Source organism: Dipodomys merriami, unplaced genomic scaffold (genome assembly GCF_024711535.1).
Source record: "Dipodomys merriami isolate MVZ:Mamm:240054 unplaced genomic scaffold, mDipMer1.0.p SCAF_8, whole genome shotgun sequence".
NCBI classification, from domain to species: Eukaryota; Metazoa; Chordata; class Mammalia; order Rodentia; family Heteromyidae; genus Dipodomys; species Dipodomys merriami.
In genome coordinates, this window is record NW_027206401.1 from 3,398,898 (window position 1) to 3,423,447 (window position 24,550).

Consider the following 24,550-nt stretch of genomic DNA (forward strand, 5'->3'; position numbering starts at 1 on the left):
GCATCACAGTGGTGCCTTAAGGCTGTTCTAAGATAAAGGTTCTGCAAGCCAAAGGAAAATTGGGCTTGTAACACTGGAATTACCCCGTGTGTGTCAACAGCCGTTTTTAACCCAACTAGGGATTATTGTGTACTAGTGCAAATTTGGCTCCCCATCACCTACCATCCCGATGAATTTGTCCTCCAGTATTTCGAGAACCCTGTATACAGGGACAACAGAGAACCTGTAACTCTCTCCCTAGCTGTTCTTTTGGGCCTTGGAGGAATAATGGCCGGAATCGCCACAGGAACCACAGCCCTGATGAAGGCAGATCAATACATGCTCCTACATCAGGCTGTAAATAAAGACTTAAAGACCCTAGAAAAGTCTGTCCGGGCGTTGACAGACTCCGTAAGCTTCTTAGCTGAGGTAGTCCTCCAAAATCGAAGGGGGTTAGACTTGCTTTTTCTAAAGGAAGGGGGCCTATGTGCAGCCTTAAAAGAAGAGTGTTGTTTTTACGCTAACAAAACAGGAGTAATAATCGAGACCCTAGACAAACTCAAAGAGAGGCTAGATAAAAGAAAGCGGGAATTTGAGTCCCAACAGAGATGGTATGAAGGATTATGGAACAAGTCTCCTGGTTCACTACCCTATTATCCTCCTTGATGGGACCACTTATACTACTGATGCTAATCCTTACCTTAGGCCCTTGCATTGTGAACCGCTTGATACAATTTGTAAAAGACTGCCTATCGGTAGTACAGGCCCTAGTTTTGACCCAACAATATCAAGCCCTCAGACAACAGGGAACTGGTAGTTAAAATAAAAAAAAAAAGGACAAAACCTCTAAGGTTAGAGGCACTAACAAAAGAAATGGGGGAATGAAAGACCCCCTCCCTAACCAACCAGGCCCTGAGCCTCCTTTTTTTTAGGGGAACAGAGTTTTGTATCTAACCACGCTATTTCTGGCTTCTGTAACATGCTTTGCTAAGAAAATTATATTACCCCCATATTCCCCCTTTTGATAACTAACCTCACCAGTTAATCAATAAGCCCACACCCTACTAACTAACCCCACCCCGCAGTCAGCCCCCTGGTGTGAGCGAACGATTAGGCGTCGACTCGGACAAAGGTCACTTCCTCATACCAAGGGCCGGAGACACACAACTCGGCACGTACACCGAGGGACCCCCTCGAACAGTGATTGGCCAAAACACATGATTTGTTTTAAAAGGATTGGCTGCCTGCGTGCAGACCAGGTTGTAATACTTTAAATTTACTGGCTGAAAAAGCGCGGGCACTCCTGTAACGGACAGAGGGGTCCCATAAAAGGACCATCCCCGGGACTGCTCGAGGTTCCCAGCCACTGACCCGAACCTTGCGGATCTCGAGGTCACGTGCACCTGGGAACCTGGGCATGCCCAAATAAAACCCTCTTGCCTTTTGCATCTGGTGTCGTCTGACTGGTGCTTGGGGCAGGGAGGTCCTGATATGGGGGACACCCGAAGTCGGGGGTCTTTCAGCATAAATTTTAATTACACACCTACCATAACTCATGGCTCCACAGCTAAATACAACTATTCAAGCAGATTTAGAAGTACTCATTAGTAAATAATTTGTAAGATCAACACTGCAAGAGAAAAATCTGTATAGATCCTACTCTTGTCAGAAGTTACTAATTAATTAGAAAGCCGGGAAGGGACAAGTATGATGGTGAAAAACACCACTTCCTCTGATTAGTCAAATCTTAATGCCCAGCCGAACATGAAATGAGCTTCTCTCCTCTGCAACTATTAATTCATGGTGAACCATTCTGCTAAAAGCTGAGTGATTTTTATGTTCTGTGGTTCTGATGAGGAACCCTAGAACTATCTAAGCTTCAGTAACTATATTGTTTGGTAGTAGTTTTGTTATTATTTTGAGAATGTTTTGTACATATTAAGTAAGGCAATCAAATATTTTTGTCATTATCAGCCAATCAGAATGTGTTGGGCAAAATAGACCCACAGATACAGTACCTATTTAAAAAGGACACTGTAGTCTTAAATTTGAATGTGAATAATCTTGTGAAAGTATATTTATGTGTGTTCTCATGTATGGTATTTGCATGCATGCATTTCCTAGCTTTGTCCTGAAAATGTTCATAAATGTACTACTAGCAAGAGAGCTCGAAGTCTCAATATTACTTTCTCTAAAAATCAACAAATTATGTTTAAAACTCACTAAGCCAAATTTGGGAAGAAATCTGACAGGATGAAGACTATCCTATCACAGTAGTAAGTGTAGGATCTTCATCAAAAAAACTTAGGAATCAGCCTGAAGTTACGCAACTAGCCAAAAATCTTCTTAAAAGTAGGATGTAAGAAATAAACTGGAATACATCAAAAATGCTTAGATGCATGGATGATACTCAAAAGAAAACAAAAACTCATCTGTGAAGGACTTCTAGAAACAAATTCAGTAACAGCTGCTACATGTTTGATTGTTTTAAAAATGTGTTCTACCGTGTTCTGAGGAATACATCATTTCAAAACAAATGAACAGAAATGAGGGAAAGGAGTATATATGAATCAGATTAAACCCTTCAACTTCCAATTTGCAAGAAAATATAAGTAACAGACAAATATTAACTACTACCATAGAAACATAACCAGTGAATTACAATTACACAGTAACTCTTTAGAACAAATTACCAGGCCTTCATAAATAAACAGCAAGAGCAAAACATGATGTGGGGTAGTAGCTGAGAACTACTAATCAATTACAATATACACTTACTGATCATCTGGATGCTAATTCAAAACATTTTTTTTAAAAATATAGCTTATGGGTCCTAAGGGGAATTATGAACATGGGATATATATATTTGGAGACAGAATTTTCTGAGATAAAATGTTATTATTAAGGAGCCTTCTAATTTTATAGCTAACCTAGTAAGAGGTTTGCAGTTGGAACTACATGTGTGAAAGTTGCTCTTCAAATAATCTGGCATGCAGCAGGAAGTGACAGGGAAGACCAGGAGTGAGAGAAAGCATGAAGGAAGACAGGCAGTTCTGCTGCTGGCTAGGAAAATGATAGTCCATTTAGACTACTGGTCCTTTGTTGTTTAAAACTTCATTCAATATGATGAAAAACTCAAAATGTAAAAAAGAAACTAAGCTGGGCGCCGGTGGCTCACAACTGTCATCCTAGATACTCAGGAAGCTGAGATCTGAGGATCACGGTTCAAAGCCAGCCTGGGCATGGAAATCCATGAAGCTCTTATCTCCAATAAACCACCAGAAAACGGGAAGTGGCGCTCTGGCTCAAGTGGTAGAGCTCTAGCCTTGAGCTGAAGAGCTGAGGGACAGCACTCAGGCCCAGAGTTTAAGCCCCATGACTGACAAAAAAAGAAAAAAAGGAAAAGGAAAGGGAAAGGGAAAGGGAAAGGGAAAGGGAAAGGGAAAGGGAAAGGGAAAGGGAAAGGAAAGGAAAGGAAAGGGGGAAAGGGAAAGGGAAAAGGGAAAAGGGGAAAGGAAAAGGAAAAGGAAAAGGAAAGGGTACTATGCTAAACTCTTACTGAAAGCCAAATATTCAACAAGATCAATAGAACAAGGTATCTGGAATTACATTTGTATCTAATGCTATTCCACCAGCTATCAAAGCTTGTGTATGGCAACCACAAAAAACCATTTATTTATTTCTTTTAAAGTATTATGTGTGTATATAAGTACATATATACATACATATGTGTGTACGTATGTGTGTGTGTGTGTGTGTGTGTGTATATATATATATATATATATATATATAAAGGAAAATTAGCAGAGGGCCAGACACACACTGTGTGCTTAATAACACCAGCACACCTTCTTAGGAGTGCTTCCCTATTCCCCTCCCCCCCCCCCCCCAGCAGTCTTACAACAACATACAGCTCAACAAGATGATGAACTGAACTGAAATGAAATAATAGAGTTGCAAGAAGGGACATTATAAAAGTAGCATGGATATTCTAGAATTGCATGGATCTAGAATTGCAGTTCAAAGCTAGCCTGGACAGAAAAGTCCAGTCAATTAATCACCAAAAAAGCTGTGGGTCAAATGGTAAAGCCTAGCTTTGAGCACAAAGCTCAAGAACAGCAAACAGACCTTGAATTCAAGCCCCAGAATAGGCTTTTAAAAAGTTGCATTGATAAATTTATTTTCTGTAAAACATTGTATATAGGTGCATAAAGAACAATTTAGAAGTCATCTCAAAGTGATGGAGAAGGGCAATTTCCACAGATAAATTTATTATTGTTTTAGACCTTTTGGATACTTTCCAATTCAAACAAAAGCATTACTAAAAAAAAAGGTAATTTAGATATATTTCATGCATAAGAGATAAAGCAATGGGGACGTTTCCATAGATCACCTCTAGAATCTTGCTTCTAGGAAGGCAGAGATCTGGAGTATTGTGAGTTGATGTCAGCCCAGTGAAAAAAATGTTAGTGAGTCCCCACCTCAATCAATAACCAATAAGGTGGGCAGGTGATTCACAACTATGATCCCAGCTACATAGGAGACCACACGAAGAAAGATCACAGTTGGAGGCCCACCACCAACAAAAACAATAAAGCCCCAACAAAACACAAGATCCTTCCCGAAAAATAACTAAAGGACAAACAGGCTGTCAGCCTGGCTCAAGAAGTAGTGGGCTAAATCTCCTCGGGGAAGGTCTCCAGAATCACTAATGAATAAGTAAACTAGTTAAGACAAATCTGTAATCTGTAAATGCTGTTTCCAAGAAATATCATTTATCATCAGACTCACAAAATATAAACTTACCAACTTCAGTTATAAAGTGTCTAGTTTAGATAAGAAACACCATTCTATTTAATGGGTACCTGAGAGACAATGGACAGCTACCTTGTTTCTAAGCATAGGCCATTCCTTCTAACATAAACACATTTCCCCCTACAGTCTTCAATGTGGTAGAGTTAGTCTTCCACAAATTCTAAAAAAAGCCACAAATAATTACTTTCTGTCCCTAAAATGACATCTCTAGCATCTGTAATCCACTCCAGACTTAGGGACCTCTCAGAAATGATTCCTGAAAATCAAGTGAATAATAAAGCTGAAGATACTTATTTGAAAATCACAAAATACTCCCCAAATCCAAACATTTAGAGTTACATGATGCCACAAGTGTCAAACTGTACAAATGACCTCATACAACAAGTTAGATAGAAACCAGCTGTACAACAGAAAGTCGTATATTATTAACCTTCAGGTTTTGTGCAATATATATATATGTATATATATAAAACAAATTAATTTCTTATTTGGACCTGGGTCCCATCCCCAAGGTACCTCATTATACATACTCAAATATTCCAAAAAACAACAGAAAACCATAACCAAAACCACTTTTAGTCCCCAAGTATTTCAAATAAAGGATATTCAACCTGTAAAATAAGATCATTAATTTTTTATGTGCAAATATGTGTGCATTTGGTATTTGTTTTTTGGCAACAGAGTTCCTAAATAAGTCTCTTTGGAATAATAACCTAACCAACACCTAAGAGTTCTTAGTTAGCTTCCGAGTGGGGGGTGGCTGCTAGGGAACTAATATCATAATTGAAACTTGGAGCACCAGCTGTGAGCAACAAACACTGCTGGGCAAGACCTCAAGCCCCAGTGGTGGGGTGGGCGGGCAGGCAGGCACGGGCGGGGACACACACACACACACACACACACACACACACACACACACACACACACACACACACACACACACACACACACACACACACACACACACACACACACACACACACACACACACACACACACACACACACACACACGACTATGGAATCTATGCTGAGGTGGGCGGGCAGGCAGGCACAGGCGGGGACACACACACACACACACACACACACACACACACACACACACACGACTATGGAATCTATGCTGAGGTGGGTGGGCAGGCAGGCACGGGCGGGGACGGACACACACACACACACACACACACACATACACACAGACTATGGAATCTATGCTGAGGTGGGCGGGCAGGTAGGCACGGGCGGACACACACACACACACACACACACACACACACACACACACACACACACACACACACACACACACACACACACACACACACACACACACACACACACACACACACGACTATGGAATCTATGCTGATGGAACCAACAACAAAGTGAATGATTTGATTCTGTTTTTCATGTAAGGATACCCCAGACACAATACCCCAGATTAATAGACAAATAACTTGAATATTTCCAGTAAAAACAAACCTACATTGAATTTAATAAACAGATCCATTTGAAATGTTCTTAAATGGCTGCAATCCAAAGATTGCACACGAGACTTCTTTTCCTCCAGGAAAGGGAGGGCAGGGAAGGGGAGGGTTGAATGGGTCACCAATCATCACTCCTCAGAGAAGCCTCCACAAAAACCCAACAGTTCAAAGAACTGAAGCACCAGAGGTGGCACTTCGCAGAGGTAATGGGAAGCTTTGTAAGCACTCCCCATGCCTTCCTCTTGGCACTTCTTCTTCTGGCTATTCTTCCAGGTATATTTAGTATCCGTCATAATTAATTAATAAACATGGTAAAAGTGGTTTCCTAACTTCTATTGAGCCTACTTTAGCAAATAAAGCAAACTTAAGGACAGTCTTGGTGGAAAAGAAATTCGAAGTTGATGCGTCAGAAACATAGGTCACAACTGAGGGCTGCAAACAGCTTCTGAAGTGAAACTAAGTGCCACAACCTCTAGGATCTGCTACTTTGTCCTTATAGACAGCATCTGGATGCTTGATGACAAGTGTTCACAGGAAAGTGAGTATGACATCCAGAGAAGCATCTCCTGAAAAGCTGAGTACTGGGCTGGGGTTGGAATGTGTAAAGAGAAATCCCCACCATAGCAATACACTCAATGTTGTTAGACAGCAGAAAAAAGCACTTTGGTTTGCATCCTATGTTTAAAACAGAATTTTAAAGCAAATTTGAATTTTTTTTATTTTGAGGACAAAATAAAAACTTAAGTTTACAGAATATATTGCTATTAACCTCAATGTTCTCTCTCATTTTATTTTTCATCTCAGACCAGGATTTGAATTAGCTCTGTGACAATGTAGGCTCCTTGGCAGGTGCCCTACTAACTGAGCCATACCTCCAACTGTGGCCTCAGTGCTTCACAACATTCAAGTTGTTCTAGTATTTATTCTTAAGTTGTTAATCGCTCTTAGAAATAGCTGTAACAATTAGAAGGCACTACACCAAAGGACAGAGCAGAGCACCGGCATGAGGTTCAAATCCTGACTGTGACTCTTGGGCATGCATCTCTTCAAAGCACACAACCTCCCCCAGCCTCAGTTTCCTCACCTACAAAACAGATTTCATAAAACTCAAATTAATCTAAACAAACATAGATGAGCTATTTAGAATAGTGTTTGACAAAGTGTGCACCATAGAATTATCAAAAAAAAAATAGCTCATTTTCACTAGCAAAATGTTTTCTAGCAATTCCCTACTGCCAAAGACACTGACAGATACAGATGGACACAGCTTTATGTACCGGTACAGACAAGAAGTTCTTAATCATTATTAAAAGTCCTCTCACAACTTTTCATGTCTTCAAAGGTAGTTCCTATCTACAGATTCCACAGTGGAATAGAAATTTTGGAGGAAAACTGCTTTTATACCCATCAATAAAGATGTAATATCAAATCAAAAGAATGAGAAATAAAGTGAAATATTAATTCTCTCAAAAGAATTAAAAATTGGGCTGGGAAGGTGGCTCAGGTAGAGCGCTTGCCTTGCATGCATGAGGCCCTCGGTTCGATTCCATAGCACCACATAAGCAGAAAAAGCCAGAAGCTGTGCTGTGGCTCAAGTGGTAGAGTGCTAGCCTTGAGCTGAAGAGCTGAGGGACAGTGCCCAGGCCCAGAGTTCAGGCCCCAAAACTGAGGGACTTACAATTTTTTTCATTTGCAAAAACTCTTTTCAGGGGAGCCAGGAAGGAAGAGGAACATCTCTCTGTCATTTATTATCTGTCACTATTTTTTAAATACAGCACTGTGTCTAGTGCCTACTCTGTACAAGGTGCTTAACAAACAGCAAAAACGCCATAAAACATAGTCTATGCTTCATTAAAAGACTCAGACTAGCGAAAGCATTTCCATCACACTTTTGTTAAAAGTAAAAGAAGCAATCAGGCCGGGCGCTGGTGGCTCACGCCTGTAATCCTAGCTACTCAGGAGGCTGAGATCTGAGGATCGCGGTTCAAAGCCAGCCCGGGCAGGAGAGACCGGGAGACTCCTATCTCCAATAAACCACCAGAAAACCGGAAGTGGTGCTGTAGATCAAGTGATAGAGCGCTCGCCTTGAGCTGAAGAGCTGAGGGACAGCGCCCAGGCCCAGAGTTCAAGCCCCACGGCCGACAAAAAAAAAAAAAAAAAAAAAAAAAAAAAAGAAGCAATCAGTAAATTCTTCTGGTTTTATAGTTTTAACATGTATCGGTAAGTAGGTAGGAAAGGCTTAAAGTCAAATAGCTTTTTGTTTTCCTTTGTAACTTAAGATACAATTCTATCAGCCTTTCTACCTCTTTCAGTACTTATCTGCTTGTCATGTTCTTTGCCAAAATACAAACAGCAAAGTACCAAATGACTTTATTATTCACACTTAAAATCTGAATAATTTCAGCATAAACCATGACGAGTTAATAATTTATTATATTCTACAGAACTAGTATATTTATATACAAATTCTCAAAATTCACAAAGGATAATAACAACCATACAGAAGCCATCCAAGTTAACATCTTTCACCAAAACATGTTCATTTATAGCATCTAATAAAAATAAACATGTAATCTCTAGCTGAATTTTATTCTGGTCTTTTAATTTGCTAATTTGTTTTATTACATTATCATTTGTAAGATTTTATTTCAGTAGACAATAGTAGAAAATAAAATATGTGAACTATTTCTATTTGTGGTTAAGAACAAATGGTCAAAACAAAATTTGGAAATAGCAGTCATTGTAGAAACAAACCAGAAAGGCTACAATTATGTAGGACACCGATAGTAAGTTCATTCTCAAAGCTGAAAAAGTTGTCATCTTTCTCATAATACAATGTAAGAGTCTAAAAATAAAATATTGTACCTAGCCTATTGTTTCAAACAAAATACATTAAAAATTATCATGAGTATTAATTGATCACTTACTAGGTGATAAAGCCTGTTCTAAGTTCTTTACAATTCATGTGACTCTCATATTCATTAGGAGAGATTAAGTGATAATTACTACTCCCACATCACACATCATTAGGAGGTTACATTTTAGTCCAAGGTCACACAAAGCTTATCTAATGTAGAAAGAAGATTTAAACTTAAACATTTTATGATCAGAGCTCATTCTTTATTATTCCTTTCTTCTGTCCAGGACTACAGAAAATTCTCTATGTATTATGTCTAAACATATTTAAGCTCCAAAACTTGCCTGTGCATATGTGTGGCTGCTTGAAGGGAGCAGAGGGCCATGACTACAAGGCTCAGGACAAAGAAAAAGGTATTTTCGTACCTAACTGAGGTATTACTTCACTAATGGATATACATGAATATTGTCATAAAGACAGATTTCACTTATCAAGACTGCATGCAATGTCCCCAGTCACTGCCATCCTAAGTTCAAAAATGGCAGTACTTTTTTGAGAAGAATACCGTAAGATGAGATTTAAAAATCAAAATAAAACTAGTGTAAGAACTCACATATTCCCATAAAAATACTTTGTAAATTCAACTGAAAAGTCTAAATTATAATATGACTAAAGAAAATTAGTATTATTGGAGACTTTTCAATTTCAACTTCGTATCTATTAAATCATTTTGTCTGCAGGGAACAAAAAAGCTGAAATGCACTCAGCTTAGCCTCAGCTCGTGGGAAGCTCTGAACAAAAGCACAATGAATGGTGTCTGGATATCTTTGGGTTTCATGTTCATTCCAGGAACTCCACCTGAATGACACAGTATATTTGAGAGCTCCTGTAAGTTTGAATCTATGTATTTAAAAAAAAAATAACTCTTCCCCCAAATAATTTTATTACTTCACAATCAAAGTGTGGGTATTTTTAAAAAGTCATTTTATAAACCTAAATAGGAAATATTCTATCTTACAATATTACTAGAGAGAGCTAGATAAATAATAAACTCTTCTCAAAACTATTGTTAAAATAGCTAGGCTCAACATTTGCTGATTTAACAAGAAATGGCAGGAGACTAAACTAGACAATAGAATCAGCGTGTTTTATACTTGTTATAATCAAGACAAAATGTTGGAACCAGTCTCATATGGTTAACTTTCATTTTAACAGATTTCCACATCTTTTGTCTCAATGACTTGCCATGAATCCAGTCACTCATCTGACCCATTTCACTTAAATTACATCAAAAGGACCATTTTTGCTGAAGCAAGACACTTAGGGAATATTTCCATAAAGGACCAGGGATGTGAGACACTGTCTTAGGAATTTTTTAGGAAAGGGTTGGGAATGCTCTTCTATCATGCGTAATGGTTCCATTCTTAGCACAATCAAAAACAAGAAGAGGAAACACTGAGATTTTTCAAACTTTGGGTTGCATGTTTTTATAGATACGTGATTCTCTAATTTGCAAATTATGTTTACAAGTGTATTCCCGAGGTAAGTTAACATGCTAGGATAACTGGTCACCAATTCTTAAATGAAAAATGTGAATAGGCAGGGAAAATCAAGAGAGCACCTTTAAAATGTTTCTAGTTTTCCAACATGAATATGGCGCTCAACTTTTATACGATTTAGAGCTTTATTACTAGAATGACAAACTGTGAGTTAATATAGAGCTTTATTACTAGAATGCCAAAGTGTGAGTTAATCACATCAAGACTTGTTGGTATTCAGGGACTTACCTTCTTTTTATCCCTCATTGAGCCTTTGCCTCGAACCATTATTTTACATCCTGTTTCTGCTTCAAGCTGTTTGGCTGTAAGTCCTCTCGGTCCAAGGATTCTCCCAACAAAATTAAACTGGAATTAAAAAATAAAGTCACAAAAATTATTTACTTTCTGAAGTTTAGGAGGAGAGGAAAGAGCAGTCTTAACACTTGCTAGCATGGCACTTTACAAGTGAGGCCTTTTTGCTGGCTATTTCTGAGGTAGGGTGCTACCTAGGCCAGCATATCCTACATACTACTCCTGCCATAGTTGGGACAATTAGTGTATGCAGCCATATCTAACTTGTTCTCTAGACATGACTTCTCACTAATTTTTTTTTGGCTCAGGCTTGACCTGGAACCATGATCCTCCTGGCCTACTCTTGGCCACCTGTGTGGCTGAGATGACAGGCACATACCGCTGTGCCCATCTACTGGTTGAGATGAGGTCTGGGGAACATTTTGCCTGGGCTGACCCGAATTATGATCCTTCAGATCCTCTCAGATTCTCAAATATCTAAGATCTCAGTTATCAGCCGTAACTTCTGGTTTTTAAAATTATTTTAAGGCATACATTTACAACATGTATAAGATCTCTCATAAATTTCTTGCTAAATACAGAGTGCAACTATTCCTTAATTCATTCTTTTATATTCAATTTTGGTATGCTTAAATATAACTTATGAATTTGTAACAATATGCCATGGGTACTAATAATGAATTGTCCGTTGGTATACTATTGATATACAATCTAAATCAGAGTATATTAAACAGATGACAAAATATTTGATGCTAATTCTACAAAAATGACTTCCATGAAGAATTAAGAAGCACAATACTTCTTCAATCTTCTATATATCAGTGATTCTTACTCTGCCACACAAAGTAGTTCATTCATAATACTTTCTATTAAACAACTGATTGTAGAAAGGTAGGTAGTACAAAGATAAAAGCCTCCCAACCCCAGGATATTGAGACACGATGGTCTTTAACTCACAGTCAAGACTCACAACCTTCAGTCTGTAAGCAGTATTTGGAGAACTATAGTAAGCATCCTGCTTATAGCACAACACACGTAACAAGATCTGGGACATCATTAACAATTAATAGTCTCTCAATTCTTCTACAAAGGCCATTTGAGAGACCACATTCTTTATGATATTCAACAATTGAACTTAGAATTTTAGAGACATTACCAATAGAAAATTTGAGAACTCAATTACGACTTGACACTAAGAAAGAAAAACTATAGGAAAAGAGCAAAGAACTGATCGTCTAAATCCACTGAAATCCAAGAGACATCTGACTTGCATGTGATAAGCTAGAGTTTTCTTCCTAGAAAAAAACCAAGAGAAGAAAAATTGGGGGGAAAAACAGCCCCAATATTCCATTATTTGATTCCCATCTCAAAGGCTGTGACTTCGATAGCCTAAAATAAAAGCTAATAATGGACAAGCTCTGTTCACACGCATGAACTTCCACTTCAAATTTTCAATGCTTCACACTGAAGCATGAAAAGAAAAATAAGCTTCACCAAACACTTTAGGAAGAGCTCTAATATGAACGAGAAGACAAGACAAAGAAACAGACTAGGGACTGATTCTTGAGGAAAAGGATGCTGCAGATAAGAGAAATTATGTACATATACATTCATGTATTCATGTACTCATTCATATGCACACACACGCACACGCATCCCCTTTGGATGGTGCATAAACAATTGCACACGTTTAAAACCCCCAAGCCAAAATTGTTTTGATAAAATTTCTCCCCCAAACTTACTGTCAGCCAAGTGCCATGGCTCACGTCAAAAATCCTAGCTACTCAGGAGGCTAAGATCTGGCTCCAAGCCAGTACGGGATGAAATCTCCTTGAGACTCTTATCTCCAATTAACTACCAAAAAAACAAAAGTAGAGCTGTGGATCAAGTGGTAGAGTGCCAGCCTTCAGCAAAAAAGCTCAATGACAGCACCCAGGCCTGAGTTCTAGACCTAGGACCAGCATGCACACACACATAAACTTACTGTCAGTGTTTCTTTCCTAGACATTCTGATGTATTTATTGTTTCAATTGGCAGTCCTCTAGCTACTAAGATTGATCTCTTTCCCATGTATACTGATATTCAAAGTATTCTGTTAAAATTTTCGTATTTGTTTCTACTTGGTGGAAACATGTATATAGCTTCATCTATCCTGTAGCTTGCCTTCTTCCACGTTAGTGGTCTCTTATGTTCACGCTTATGGTCTCTTCGGGAGAAATGATAAAGTCTAATGTAATGTAGTTAAACAATCTTCTCTTCACGGTTATTTTCTGTGTTTTGTTTAAAAGAAGTCTTTGCTCACCCCAATGTCATCAAAATACCTTCTTATATTATCTTTTAGAAGCTTGTTATGCATTTCACATTTAGGTCTATAATGTACTAAGAATTGACTTCTAAAGGTCATTTTATTATGAGATTATCTTTTCTCAATTGTTGCTCTGCAGTGGTATTACAGTCATAAACATTTATAAATACATTCATGTACTATGTAATGATATTTCAGACAAGGACGGACCACATGTACAGACAGTTGGCCGTAAGACATTAGGGAACTGAGAAATTCATAAAATGTAGTGACATCATAGCTGAATACATCACTCACATGTTTGTGGTGATACTGTTCTAAACACAGTGACTGCATTGCCAGTTGTACAGAAATAGAACACACACCATTATGCACAGTAATAAATAACTATGTTACTATATTATGTCATTGGCATTTTTTACTGATTGATTTTGGTGATACTGGGGATTGAATTCAAGGTCTCAGCTTGCTAAATCTGTTGAATGAAGCTCTACCCTTTGAGCCACTTCCCCATCCCCTATTGCTTTAAACTGTTTTCAAGAAGGCTTTGTGGTTTTTGTTCTTTGGCCAGGCTGGCCTAGAACTATAACTCCCCTATGGCCTCTGCCAAGGAGCTGTACTTAATTACAGACAATCAAGTGGAATCCATGTTTCATCACTAACTAAGATTGGAGCCCAACTTATAAGAATTGTAATAGTTTATAGTAAAACAAGATGAGAGCTGAGCATGGTGGCAAATGCAACTATTTGGGAGGATGATTCAAAGAAAAGCATGTTATCTGAAAAATAAATTTGAAAAACCAAAAAAAAAGTAAGGGGTAAAGGCTCAAGAAGTAAAGTGCTTACCAACAGTAAGACCCTGAGTTCAAAGCCCAAAGCCACATTAAAAAGAAACAAGAATAATAAAAAAATTATCATGATCCTAATAGCTCATATTTACCATGTTTCCCTGAGATATGTATCATCTACAGTTGTAAAAATATTCTCTTATGTTCACATAACAACCAAACTGTCTAACAGTGTGTTTCTCAGAATATATCCTGTCATTAAGCAATACAAACTTTCTGGGCACTCTATTCTATTCCATTTTATTCCATTTCTTTTCCACTTGATCCTTGGTTCAATATCACACTGCATTAACTGGTATAACTTTATGGTAAGCTTTAATATGTAATAAGTACAAGCTTTTCTTCAAAAGCATCTTTATTCCTGGCCTTTTGCAGTTTAACACATTTAAAACTAATCAGTCAGGAGAAGTGGTTCAAACCTATTCTATTTGGGAGGTAGAGACAACCAGTGCATTGAAGTTTGAGGCAAGCCAAAACATAAAAATTCCCAAGACTCCATCTCCTACAATAAATGAGTATGAGTATGGCATGCACCATCACCCCCAGCAACATGGTAATACACAAGTAGAAGAGACCCTATCTCAGAGCACCTGCCTAGCAAGCTGGCAGGAGGCTCTGAGTTCAATCCAATAATGCAGGGGGTGGGGGAGGGGGAGATACTAAAATTAAAAACTAAAATAGGCCAGCACTGGTAGCTCATGACTATAATCCCAACTACCCAAGAGGCTGAGATCTGAGGATAACAATTGAAGTCAACCCAGGCAGAAAAGTCTGTAAGAGTCATCTCCAATAAACTACTCAGAAAAATCTGGAAGTGGTGCTGTGGGTCAAGTGGTAGAGTGCTAGCCTGGAGCACATGAGGCTCAGGGACATCATCTAGATCCTGAGTTCAAGCCCCAGGATCAGCTAAAAACCAAAACAAAACAAAGACTACAGTAAGTAAGTTGATTTCTAAATAAAAATTTGACTTTTCATATTTTTTTATTTCAATCTTTTGCTATCCTTATATTTTACATGATAATGATCCTACAAACAGCATCTTAACTGCTTTGTGTTCTTCATCCAATCAATCTTCTGAATTTTAACTGATCCTATTAACACGGTACAATTTACAAGAGCCTTTAAATAATATGTGTTTTCTATATGTCCTGCCTCTTGTAAATTCCTTTGGCTTATGTGCATCTATGTGTGGGTGGGAGTAGGGGTACACAAGAGAATCTTTGCCTATTTCCTTTCTTTAGCCTGGAAGTTATACACTTGTTCACTCTAGAGCTTACAACATGACTAAAACATCACTATTCATTTTTACTTTATTCCTTTCCCATACAACACAAGGATGTCAGATTGTGTTAACACAATATTCTCAATCCAGGTAATGTCATTATTTGCAAATCCAATTTTTAAACTAGACTAAGTTATTATTACTTTGTCAAGACAATACACATTTAAGATATATAAATGTATTTTGATTGCTCTGTATTCCTATTTTTTTTTCTTTTTGGTCAGTTTGGGTCTTGAACTCTGGGCCTGAGCGCTTTCCCTGAGCTCTTCAACCCAAGGCAAGCGCTCTACCACTTGAGCCAGAGCACGACTCCCAGTTTTCTGAGTGGTTTATTGGAGATCAGGATCTCATAGACTTTCCTGCCTGGGCTGGAACCCTGATCCTCAGATCTCTCCCTCCTAAATAGCTAGGATTATAGTGTGCCCAGCTTGTATTCCTATTTTCATACTCAGCTTTCTAACTAAAGTCATTTTTCTGCCAGAAACAAAATCTTTGATATTTTCTTAACAAAATGTCTTCTTTCTGGTGGAGATGGAATTATGTCCTTTTTTTTCTAGCATCTTAAAGATTCTTTACATTGTTGTCTGTATTCTGTTACTTTTGAGAAGAAAGCTAAGAGGGTTTTTTATTCTGCTGTTTTTAAATCTGCCTTTTACCTTTTCATTTTCCCTCCCTCTCCCTCCCTCCCTCCTTCCCTTCCTTCTCTCTCCTTCCCAAATTTCTTTTCCCTCCTTCCCTCCCTCCCTTTTCTTTCTTTCTTTCTTTTCTTTCTTTCTTTCCAGGTCCTGGGGCTTGAACTTGACGGCCTGGGAGTATCATTGCTTTTCTGCTCAAGGGCTAGTGTTCTCACTTGAGCCACACCTCCATTTCTAGCTTTTTGGTGGTTAGAGTTAAGATTCACGGACTTTAACAGTCCAGGATGGCTTCAAACACTGATCCTCAGAGCTCAGCTTCCTGAGCCCCGCTCACAATTTTTAGTAGCTATAGTATGATATTGCTGAGGTATGGTTTTATTTCTATTCATGATTTCAGTTTTTCTTTATACATAAGCTCCTTCCTCAGGTTTTTAAGGTTCCAAATCACTCCTCAGTCAAACTCTGCATCCACTCCATTCCATCTCATTTTTTTTAACAAAAACAACATAAACATTTAAATCTGTTAGTACATTTCTTTTATTTTTCACATGTCCTCCCTATCTTTTCCACCTCTTTAACTCTCTAAACAGAGAATTTTGTGAACTACATTCTAGTTTACCAATTTCCCTTTAAATATTTCTAATTCTCCCTTTAAATACCTCTAACTTTTAGATCTTCACAATGATTATCATTGTGTTACTTCTTTGTTTGTGACTTTAAGTATAACTATGCTATGATATTGTAAAGATTATGTAGTCATTTAATCTCAGTAAAAAAAATTTTAGAAAAAAAATACTTCTAATCTGTCAAAATCAACTGAGTGAGCAGGAATTAAGGGATTTCTTTCACTTTGATTTTTTTTTTTTTGTATTTCCATGTTTTTGCTTTGTCTTTTTCATTCTGTTCTAAAACAACCCAGACAGAGACAATAATCTCCACATCCTATCACCTACTCTGCTTACTTTGGGAATTTTTCGGTATAACAGAAGATGGCTTTCCAAATTCAAATTCACACAAGGAAATATTTTTTCCAGACTTGCTGGGTGGTAAGGAATTAGCCATGTATATTAAAAAATAAAAATAATAATACTAAGTCAGTGAAAATACCTTAACTCTGGTTGTCGGCTTGTTTCTTAAAATAAGGGGTAGCACTCTACAAAGGCATTTTCCCAAACCAACTCATAAGCTAAGTGCATCTGAAATATACAAGAAATAGATTTGCTTCCTGTTTTACACAACAAATAAATCTGTTTCTAAATAGTTATCTGTTTTTAAATACAGTAAAATATGAGAAGGAGGGGTCGGAAAGGGAGAGGGGAGGGGAAAGAAGAGGAGGAAATAAGGGAGAGAGCTGGAAGGAGGGATGGAAGGAATCTGGAAAAGGGGCAGTCCTATCTTGGATCTCCTTTGCTGGAATTATACACAGAAAAAGGCTCCTAACCACAACTAATGAATTCTTATAACTATTACTAATTTTTAAAAGTGTTTAAAGCAGAAAAAATAGATTAAATTTGTGACACATATTTTCTCTCAACCTTAAAACCCCAATCATTGCTGTCCTTAAGAAGTGACAGTCTGTTATGGTGAGTGCATACCAAGGGAATCCTTATGCAAAGGCAAATGTCAAGGTCATCCTTCACAAAATGTAAGGGAGAATGAAAAAAAATTAATCATAGCAGCTGCTTTGTCTACTGCAACCAATTTCCAAGTTAATATCCTATGTCTTGCATTAAAATTCATTCTGTTGACTTATCATGCCAGCTCTGCAGCTTCATTCAAGTAAAACCGTATCATAACACTTTCAAAGAAAACAATTTCAAACAGCCTCAGTTAAGTGCAACTTTAAAATCCAAAATGTAAAGAAAAAAAAGAAATAAAAAGACATTCATTAACTCTACCATTTTTAAGAACAGAACTTCTCTATATCTCACGATTATATTTCTGCCAAGAAGCATGGGAATTTCTAAAAGTTTAACAACAATCATGTCTAATGCTATTCACTGATGCTCACTAAATTTTTAATAAAAATGACAGATTTAACCCAATGACAGAAAGAGAAATGTTTCCAGGAACTGTTTAATAACTAATGGATAAAACTTCCTGTGATACATTAACAGAATTAGTAACTGATAAAAAGTGGTTAAAGAATCTCTGTTTGGGGCTGGGAAGTTGGCTCAGTGGTAGAGTGCTTGCCTTGCATGCTTAAGGCCCTGGGTTCAATTCCCCAGCACCACATAAGCAGAAAAAAAAGCCGGAAGTGGTGCTGTGGCTCAAGTGGTAGAGCGCTAGCCTTGAGCTGAAGAGCTTAGGTACACCGCCCAGGCCCAGAGTTGAGGCCCCACGACCGGACCAAAAAAAAAAAAAAAAAAGAATCTCTTTTTGTAAGTACAAAATTAGAACAAATGCCACGCACTTCTTTCAATTGTTTTACACAAGAAACAAATTGGTTTTAAAATACAGTATCTTTTATTTCATATTTCACTTTCGTATCACCTATTTCCAGGGTGGTTTTAATTAGTTCACAAACCTCATATTCTATCACATACAACATGGTCATGTTAGATATTAAACACACCAATCTAAAAGTGTATATGTATTTGTGAATAAAAGTCTTTCACTAAGAAGGCAAAGAAAAGGACCAAGTGGATCTACTAGTGAGCCTATTTGAGGTAGCTATTTAAGAGTAGTGCCTATCCACAAGGACAACTGTTTTTCAAAAATACAAAAATGATTCTATCAAGATGGCTTTTAGGAAGAGAGGCAACAAATGTCTTCTCCCTTTTCCACTTTCAATTAATTCTAGATAAACATTAGATTAATATTAGATTAATATTAGATGTATATTAATCTATTATTAATATTAGATTAATTCTAGATTAAATCCTCAAATGTCTCTTAGAGAAACAAGTAACTTATACTACACAGTTAATATAAGAACAATTTGATAAACCTTTCAGTGTTTCAGACTTTTTAAGCATCTGTGTTTACTACACAAAACTTGTAAGAACTATGTAAGAAAAGAATTCAACTGTTACAAAGAAAGCAAATTAGTGTTTATAACCAAAATTCAAAATTGTGGTCATGTAAACTAAGATATTCTAAATTGTTTGAATCCTCATTCTTTGAATAATTTTTTAAAACTGGATAGGACCCCTCTGTACAGTATTTTTACAATTAAAAACACACAAAAAAACTGGAAAGGAGATTGCTTGAAAATACATAATGCTATAGGCTTAAACAGAAAAAAGGAAATACAAAGATGAAAGCAGAAATAAATATAAAGCAGCAGTTAATAAAATCATACACAAAGCAGTTATATACATATATATGCACTAACAAAATATTCAAAGAAAAATTAAGAAGGCAAACATAACTTAAAATAGAACCAAAATGATGTTATCCCATGTTGAAGGACTCAAAAAAATGACTACTTTTAACATGTCTACGGACTCAATGAAATCCTTAATCAAATTCCTAAAGGCATTTTTCAAAGAAACAGAAAATAATTTCTAAAACCTCTTTGCAACTACAAAAGTCTCCAAAATAGATAAAGCAATCATGACAACAACTGAATCTAGAGAAATTGCACTTCCTGATTTCAAATTATATTACAAAGGTAAGAGTAATCAAAACAATACAGTACTGACATAAAAATGAAGTTAACCAAAGGAACAGAAACCTAGAAGTAACTCATTCACAGATGGCAACTAATAAGGAGATCAGGAATAAACAATGGAGAAAGGATAGTCTCTACAATAATTGCTTTTGGGACCATACTGACAAAAACTGCATCTCCACATTCAAATAAAACTGGAGTGACTGCGGTGGAACACAGTAATTATAATGTCACCTACTCAAGAGTCTGGGGCATCAAAGGTCAGACTGAGCAAGGCTAGCAAGAGACAGGGTCTGAAGAACTCAAAACAAAACGGCTTAGAGCCAAGACTCAAGTGGTAGAGTACCCAAGATCAAACCATAGTGAGGAGGAGGTGGAGGCGGAGGCGGAGGCGGAGGAGGCGGACCCTTACCCCTGACTTTTCACTATATACAAAGACTAAATCAAAATACATTAAAGATTTAAATGTATGACTTGAAATTTTAAGACTCATAGGAAAAAAGTAAGGTTGAAAAGCTCTGATACTGGTCTTGGCTTTTTTTTTAGAAATGATATGAAAAACAGACTACAAAAAAGTAAAAATAGGAACTATCAAGCTAAAAGGCTTCTACAGAGTAAAGGAATCAAAGACCAAAAAGAATGAGAGAATGTATCTGTAAACTAAATATCTGGATTAAGAAGTTAATATCCATGTCAAGATATTAAGAACTTAAGGCATCTTAAGAAGGAAAATAATTTCAATTTAAAGATAGGTGACAAACTTGAAGAGACAATTTTCCAAAGGTGTCTAAATGTCCAACAACAAAAAAGGATGCTTTCTGTCACTAGTCAAAACCATATAATCCTAGATATATATTCAGGAGACTGAGATCTAAGGATCTCAGTTCAAAGCCAGAGTAGGCAGGATAATCTGTGAGACTCTTATCTCAAATTAAAACCACCCCCACCCCTGCAAAAAAAAAAAACAAAAAAACAAAAAAAACAGAAGCAGCACTGTGGCTCAAAGAGGTAGAGCCTTAGCCTTGAGCAAAAATGTTCATGGACAGCACCTAGGCCCTGAGTTCAAGTCCCATGACTGACCAAAAAGCAACAAAACCCCACACAATTAAAATACCATTTCACTGACAAAATAATGGCATTTGCAGGGAAATGGATGGAGCTAGAAGAAATCGTGTTGAGCGAGGTAAGCCAAGAGCAAAAAGACAAATGGTACTTATCCCTGATAAGTGGATGTTAAATCCAAAATGTTAGGTGATACGACAAAATTAACAGGACTTAAGAAACAAAGAACTTCCACTCATATGGTCGAACCACTACTAAATAGCCCCATGCTGCTGATCACATGTATGGTGTATATGTGTATACCGTTATATGCTACAGACCGTGATAGATAATTTGCATCAGGAAAGTTAGAATAAGCTTGTGACTTTAAATGAGCATCATTATTCCACAATACTGTGAAATTTGGGAAATTATGTAATCACTTAATCACAATATTAAAAAAAAAAAAAACCACCAGAAAACTAGAAGTGGCGCTATGGCTCAAGTGGCAGAGCATGAGCTTTGAGCTAAATTGTTCAGGGACAGCTCCCAGGCCTAGAGCTCAAGCCCCACGACTGACAAAAAAGAGAGAGAGAGAGATCTTTCATGCGATTGTTTCTAACAAATTTATAAGATTATGTCTTTGCTGCCTTGTATGTCCCTCCCCCATGGAATAACCCCTGCTTTCACTATATATGATGTTGGTATATGTGGAGGGGAAGGGAAAAAACAAATTGTTAAAACAGGGATACAGGAGGACCCATTGCAACAATGAGATGTACAAGTCGTTATGTCGAAAAACGAACTTTACAACTTTGGTGGGGGGATGGGAGGGGGATGGAGGAGGATAGGAAGGGATGGGAAGGGGAAACAAAGCAGGAGAAATGTGCTCATTATCTTACCCATGTAATTGTAACCCCTCTGTACAGTATTTTCACAATAAAAATATATTTTAAAAAATTAAATAAAATAATTTCCATCCAGGGAAAAAAAATAAAATGAAATGAAATACCATTTCACATGGTTATTATAAAAAAGAAAAATAGATATGTGTGTTAGCAAGAATGTGAATAGGGAACATTTGTTTACTCTCAATGGGAATATAAATCATAGCCATCACAGAAAACAGACCTGCCTCAAAAAATTAAACCCAGAATTATCAACAGGCACTAGTGGCTTATGCTTATAATCCAATCAAGGGTTTCAATTCAAAGCCAGCCAGAGCAAACAAACTGAAGACTCCAATTAGCCAGGAAAAAAATGGAACTAGAAGGTCTGGCTCAAATAGCAGAGTGCAGCTAAGAGCCAAAGAGCCCAGCAAAGACAACCAAAAGATATGGAATCAGGGGCTAGGAAGGTGGCTCAGTGGTAGAGACTTACCTTGCATGCATGAAGCCCTCAGCATCACATAAGCAGAAAAAGCCAAAAGTGCACTGTGGCTCAAGTGGTAGAGCACTAGCCTTGAACTGAAATGCTAGGGCTAGCACCCAAGCCCAGAGTTCAGGCCTCATGACTGACAAAAAAATAAAAAGAGAGAAAAAAAAAAAAAAAGAAGAAATGGAATCAGACTCAAGTGTAAGAATGAGGGGAACTATGTTTATGAAAACCTTTAAGCTGCATTTATCACTGTATTTCCATGGCACGTATAATGTCTAAAAAGAACATGTTTGGGGGGGCAGGGGGGAGGAGGCTGGGAAGGAATGGGAAGGGTAAACAAAGGAGGAGGCTACAATGCTTGATAAGAAATGTACTCATTATCTTGCCCATGTAATTGTAACCCCTCTGTACAGTATTTTCACAATAAAAAATATAAAAAAAGAACATGTTTTCTTAAATAAAGGCTGGGCTAAACCAGTTTCACCTCAAGACAAGTGTGGGAGATGAAATGCGAAGTTCTGATCATAGATCAGGAAGGCTTGTAAAGCTGATAGCTAAGTTTTTCTGCACAAAAATTGTCAACCAATAAACTGTTCTGAAAGTCAAATTGAATATTTTTGAATGCAAACTTTTACATTGTTATGAAGTCAATTTATGTGATTTTTAATATGGTAAGTTTATCACATCTTACTTTTGCTTCCACTATTTTATTATGCTCTTTTTCTATATTCTGTCTTCTCTGTTCCTGAAGAAAGGCACTATTAGCTGAGTTTCCCTCACTGCCAGTCTCCACTTTGTAACAGAAAAGAACTTTTCACTGTAACATCTAGTGCCTGGTCTAGGCCCTTGTTTTCCACTGTGTCTGTAGGAGTTAATAGGAGACTGTCTTTGCACAGTTACCTAGCACACTGTGCACTGGTTTGACTAAAGAAACACAAAAATTTTGCTGTTTTTATCTGTTTCTTTTTCCACTTTTTCCCCTTCTATTTTCATTCCTTTTTTTTCCTTTTTTGGTGGAAGGGGGTGGTGTTCAGGTCAAAATTGAACTTAAAGCATGTGCTTTGCCAGTGGGCTATACCATCAGACCCTAACTTTCATGTACCTAGTTTCTAATTTTTTAAATTTTATTTTACGCTTCCCTTAAGTGTCAAATTAACAAAGTTTAGATACAATCTTATAAAGTCCTGTACTTTAATCTCAAACATAGCATAAACTTATTTTTGAACACAGTCAAAATTCCTTACCACATAATAAGGAAAAAAAATTATCCCACAGGTAAAAGAGATGACCAAGTTTACAATATCTAAGTTGCTAACTAGAACTATTTTGGAACTTGAAGAAGAATTTTTTTTTTTTTAATGGTGATCAAACTTTAATTTCAGGCCAGGCATGGTGGCTCAGGTCTCTAATACCAGCTATGTGGGAGAGAATAAGAATGCCCATATGGCTCAAGCGGGAGTGTACCTAAACAAGCAAGAAGCCCCTTTGTTCAAACCCCAGTACTTCCAGTAAAAGTTTATAAACTTACTTTGTTATGTCTAGGTTTATTGACACAAACTATGCTTTCCTAATAAAAGAATTAACCAAAATTTTAGTTAATTAACTCCAAGCTACCTGTTGAAAAGTTTTATTTCAATATGGTAAAGGTAAAGCAGGTTATATACAAAAAAAAAACTAAGGTAGGTTTCTGTTGAAAATGAGACCATAATAAAGTATAAATGATTCAAATTCAGGTCACCTAATACAAAGTGAAAAACTATAACACAAAACACCCAGAAGGCTCCAAACTCTAGAACTTCTAATTACAAACACGAATGACACATCACAAATGGAATATTCCATATCTGACTTCATATGAATGATTGCTGTCAAAATGTATACCACTAAAAAGCAGTATATAAGCTGGGCACCAGTGGCTCATGCCTATAATCCTTACTACTGAAGAGGCTAATACCTGAGGATCCAAGTTCAAAGCCAGCAGGGGCAGAAAAGTCCCCGTGAGGCTCTTATCTCCAATTAACCACTCAAAAACTAAAAGTAGAATTGTGATTCAAAGTGATAGAGAGTTAGTCGTGAGCAAAAGAGCTCAGGGACAGTGCACAGGCCCTGAGTTCAGCCTCATGCCCAGAAAAATAACAACAACAACAAAAAACTGTACACAATTACATTCAGACCATATATTCTCAGGTATACATATAATAAATGAGTTTCATGTTCAGATATGGTGATGATATCTTCTGATATCCCTATGATTTACCATTATATCTATATGTGTGTATATATGTGTGTGTGCGTGCGCGCGCATGTGTACACTCTCTCTCTCTCTCTCTCTCTCTCTCTCTCTCTCTCTCTCTCTCTCTCTCTCTCTCTCTCTCTCTCTCTCTCTCTCTCTCTCCCCCCAAAATCTGAAAAGTATCAAATCTCTAACAGATTGGGTAAGGGATACTCAACCTGAATAAACA

General features: G+C 37.3%; 1 protein-coding gene across 6 annotated transcripts in view; it reads right to left on the bottom strand.

The window, feature by feature from the left end:
- Positions 1-24,550, bottom strand: part of Qki (QKI, KH domain containing RNA binding) — a 133,597-nt gene that overhangs the window by 77,900 nt on the left and 31,147 nt on the right. For all 6 annotated transcript variants that reach the window (XR_011369455.1, XM_070010998.1, XM_070010999.1 and 3 more), the window contains exon 3: positions 10,922-11,038. Coding sequence is in view for 5 of the 6 variants with exons in the window: in XM_070010998.1 (XP_069867099.1) it covers positions 10,922-11,038 (117 nt within the window). In the remaining variant the exon portion in view is untranslated. The remainder of the gene's footprint in view (positions 1-10,921; positions 11,039-24,550) is intronic.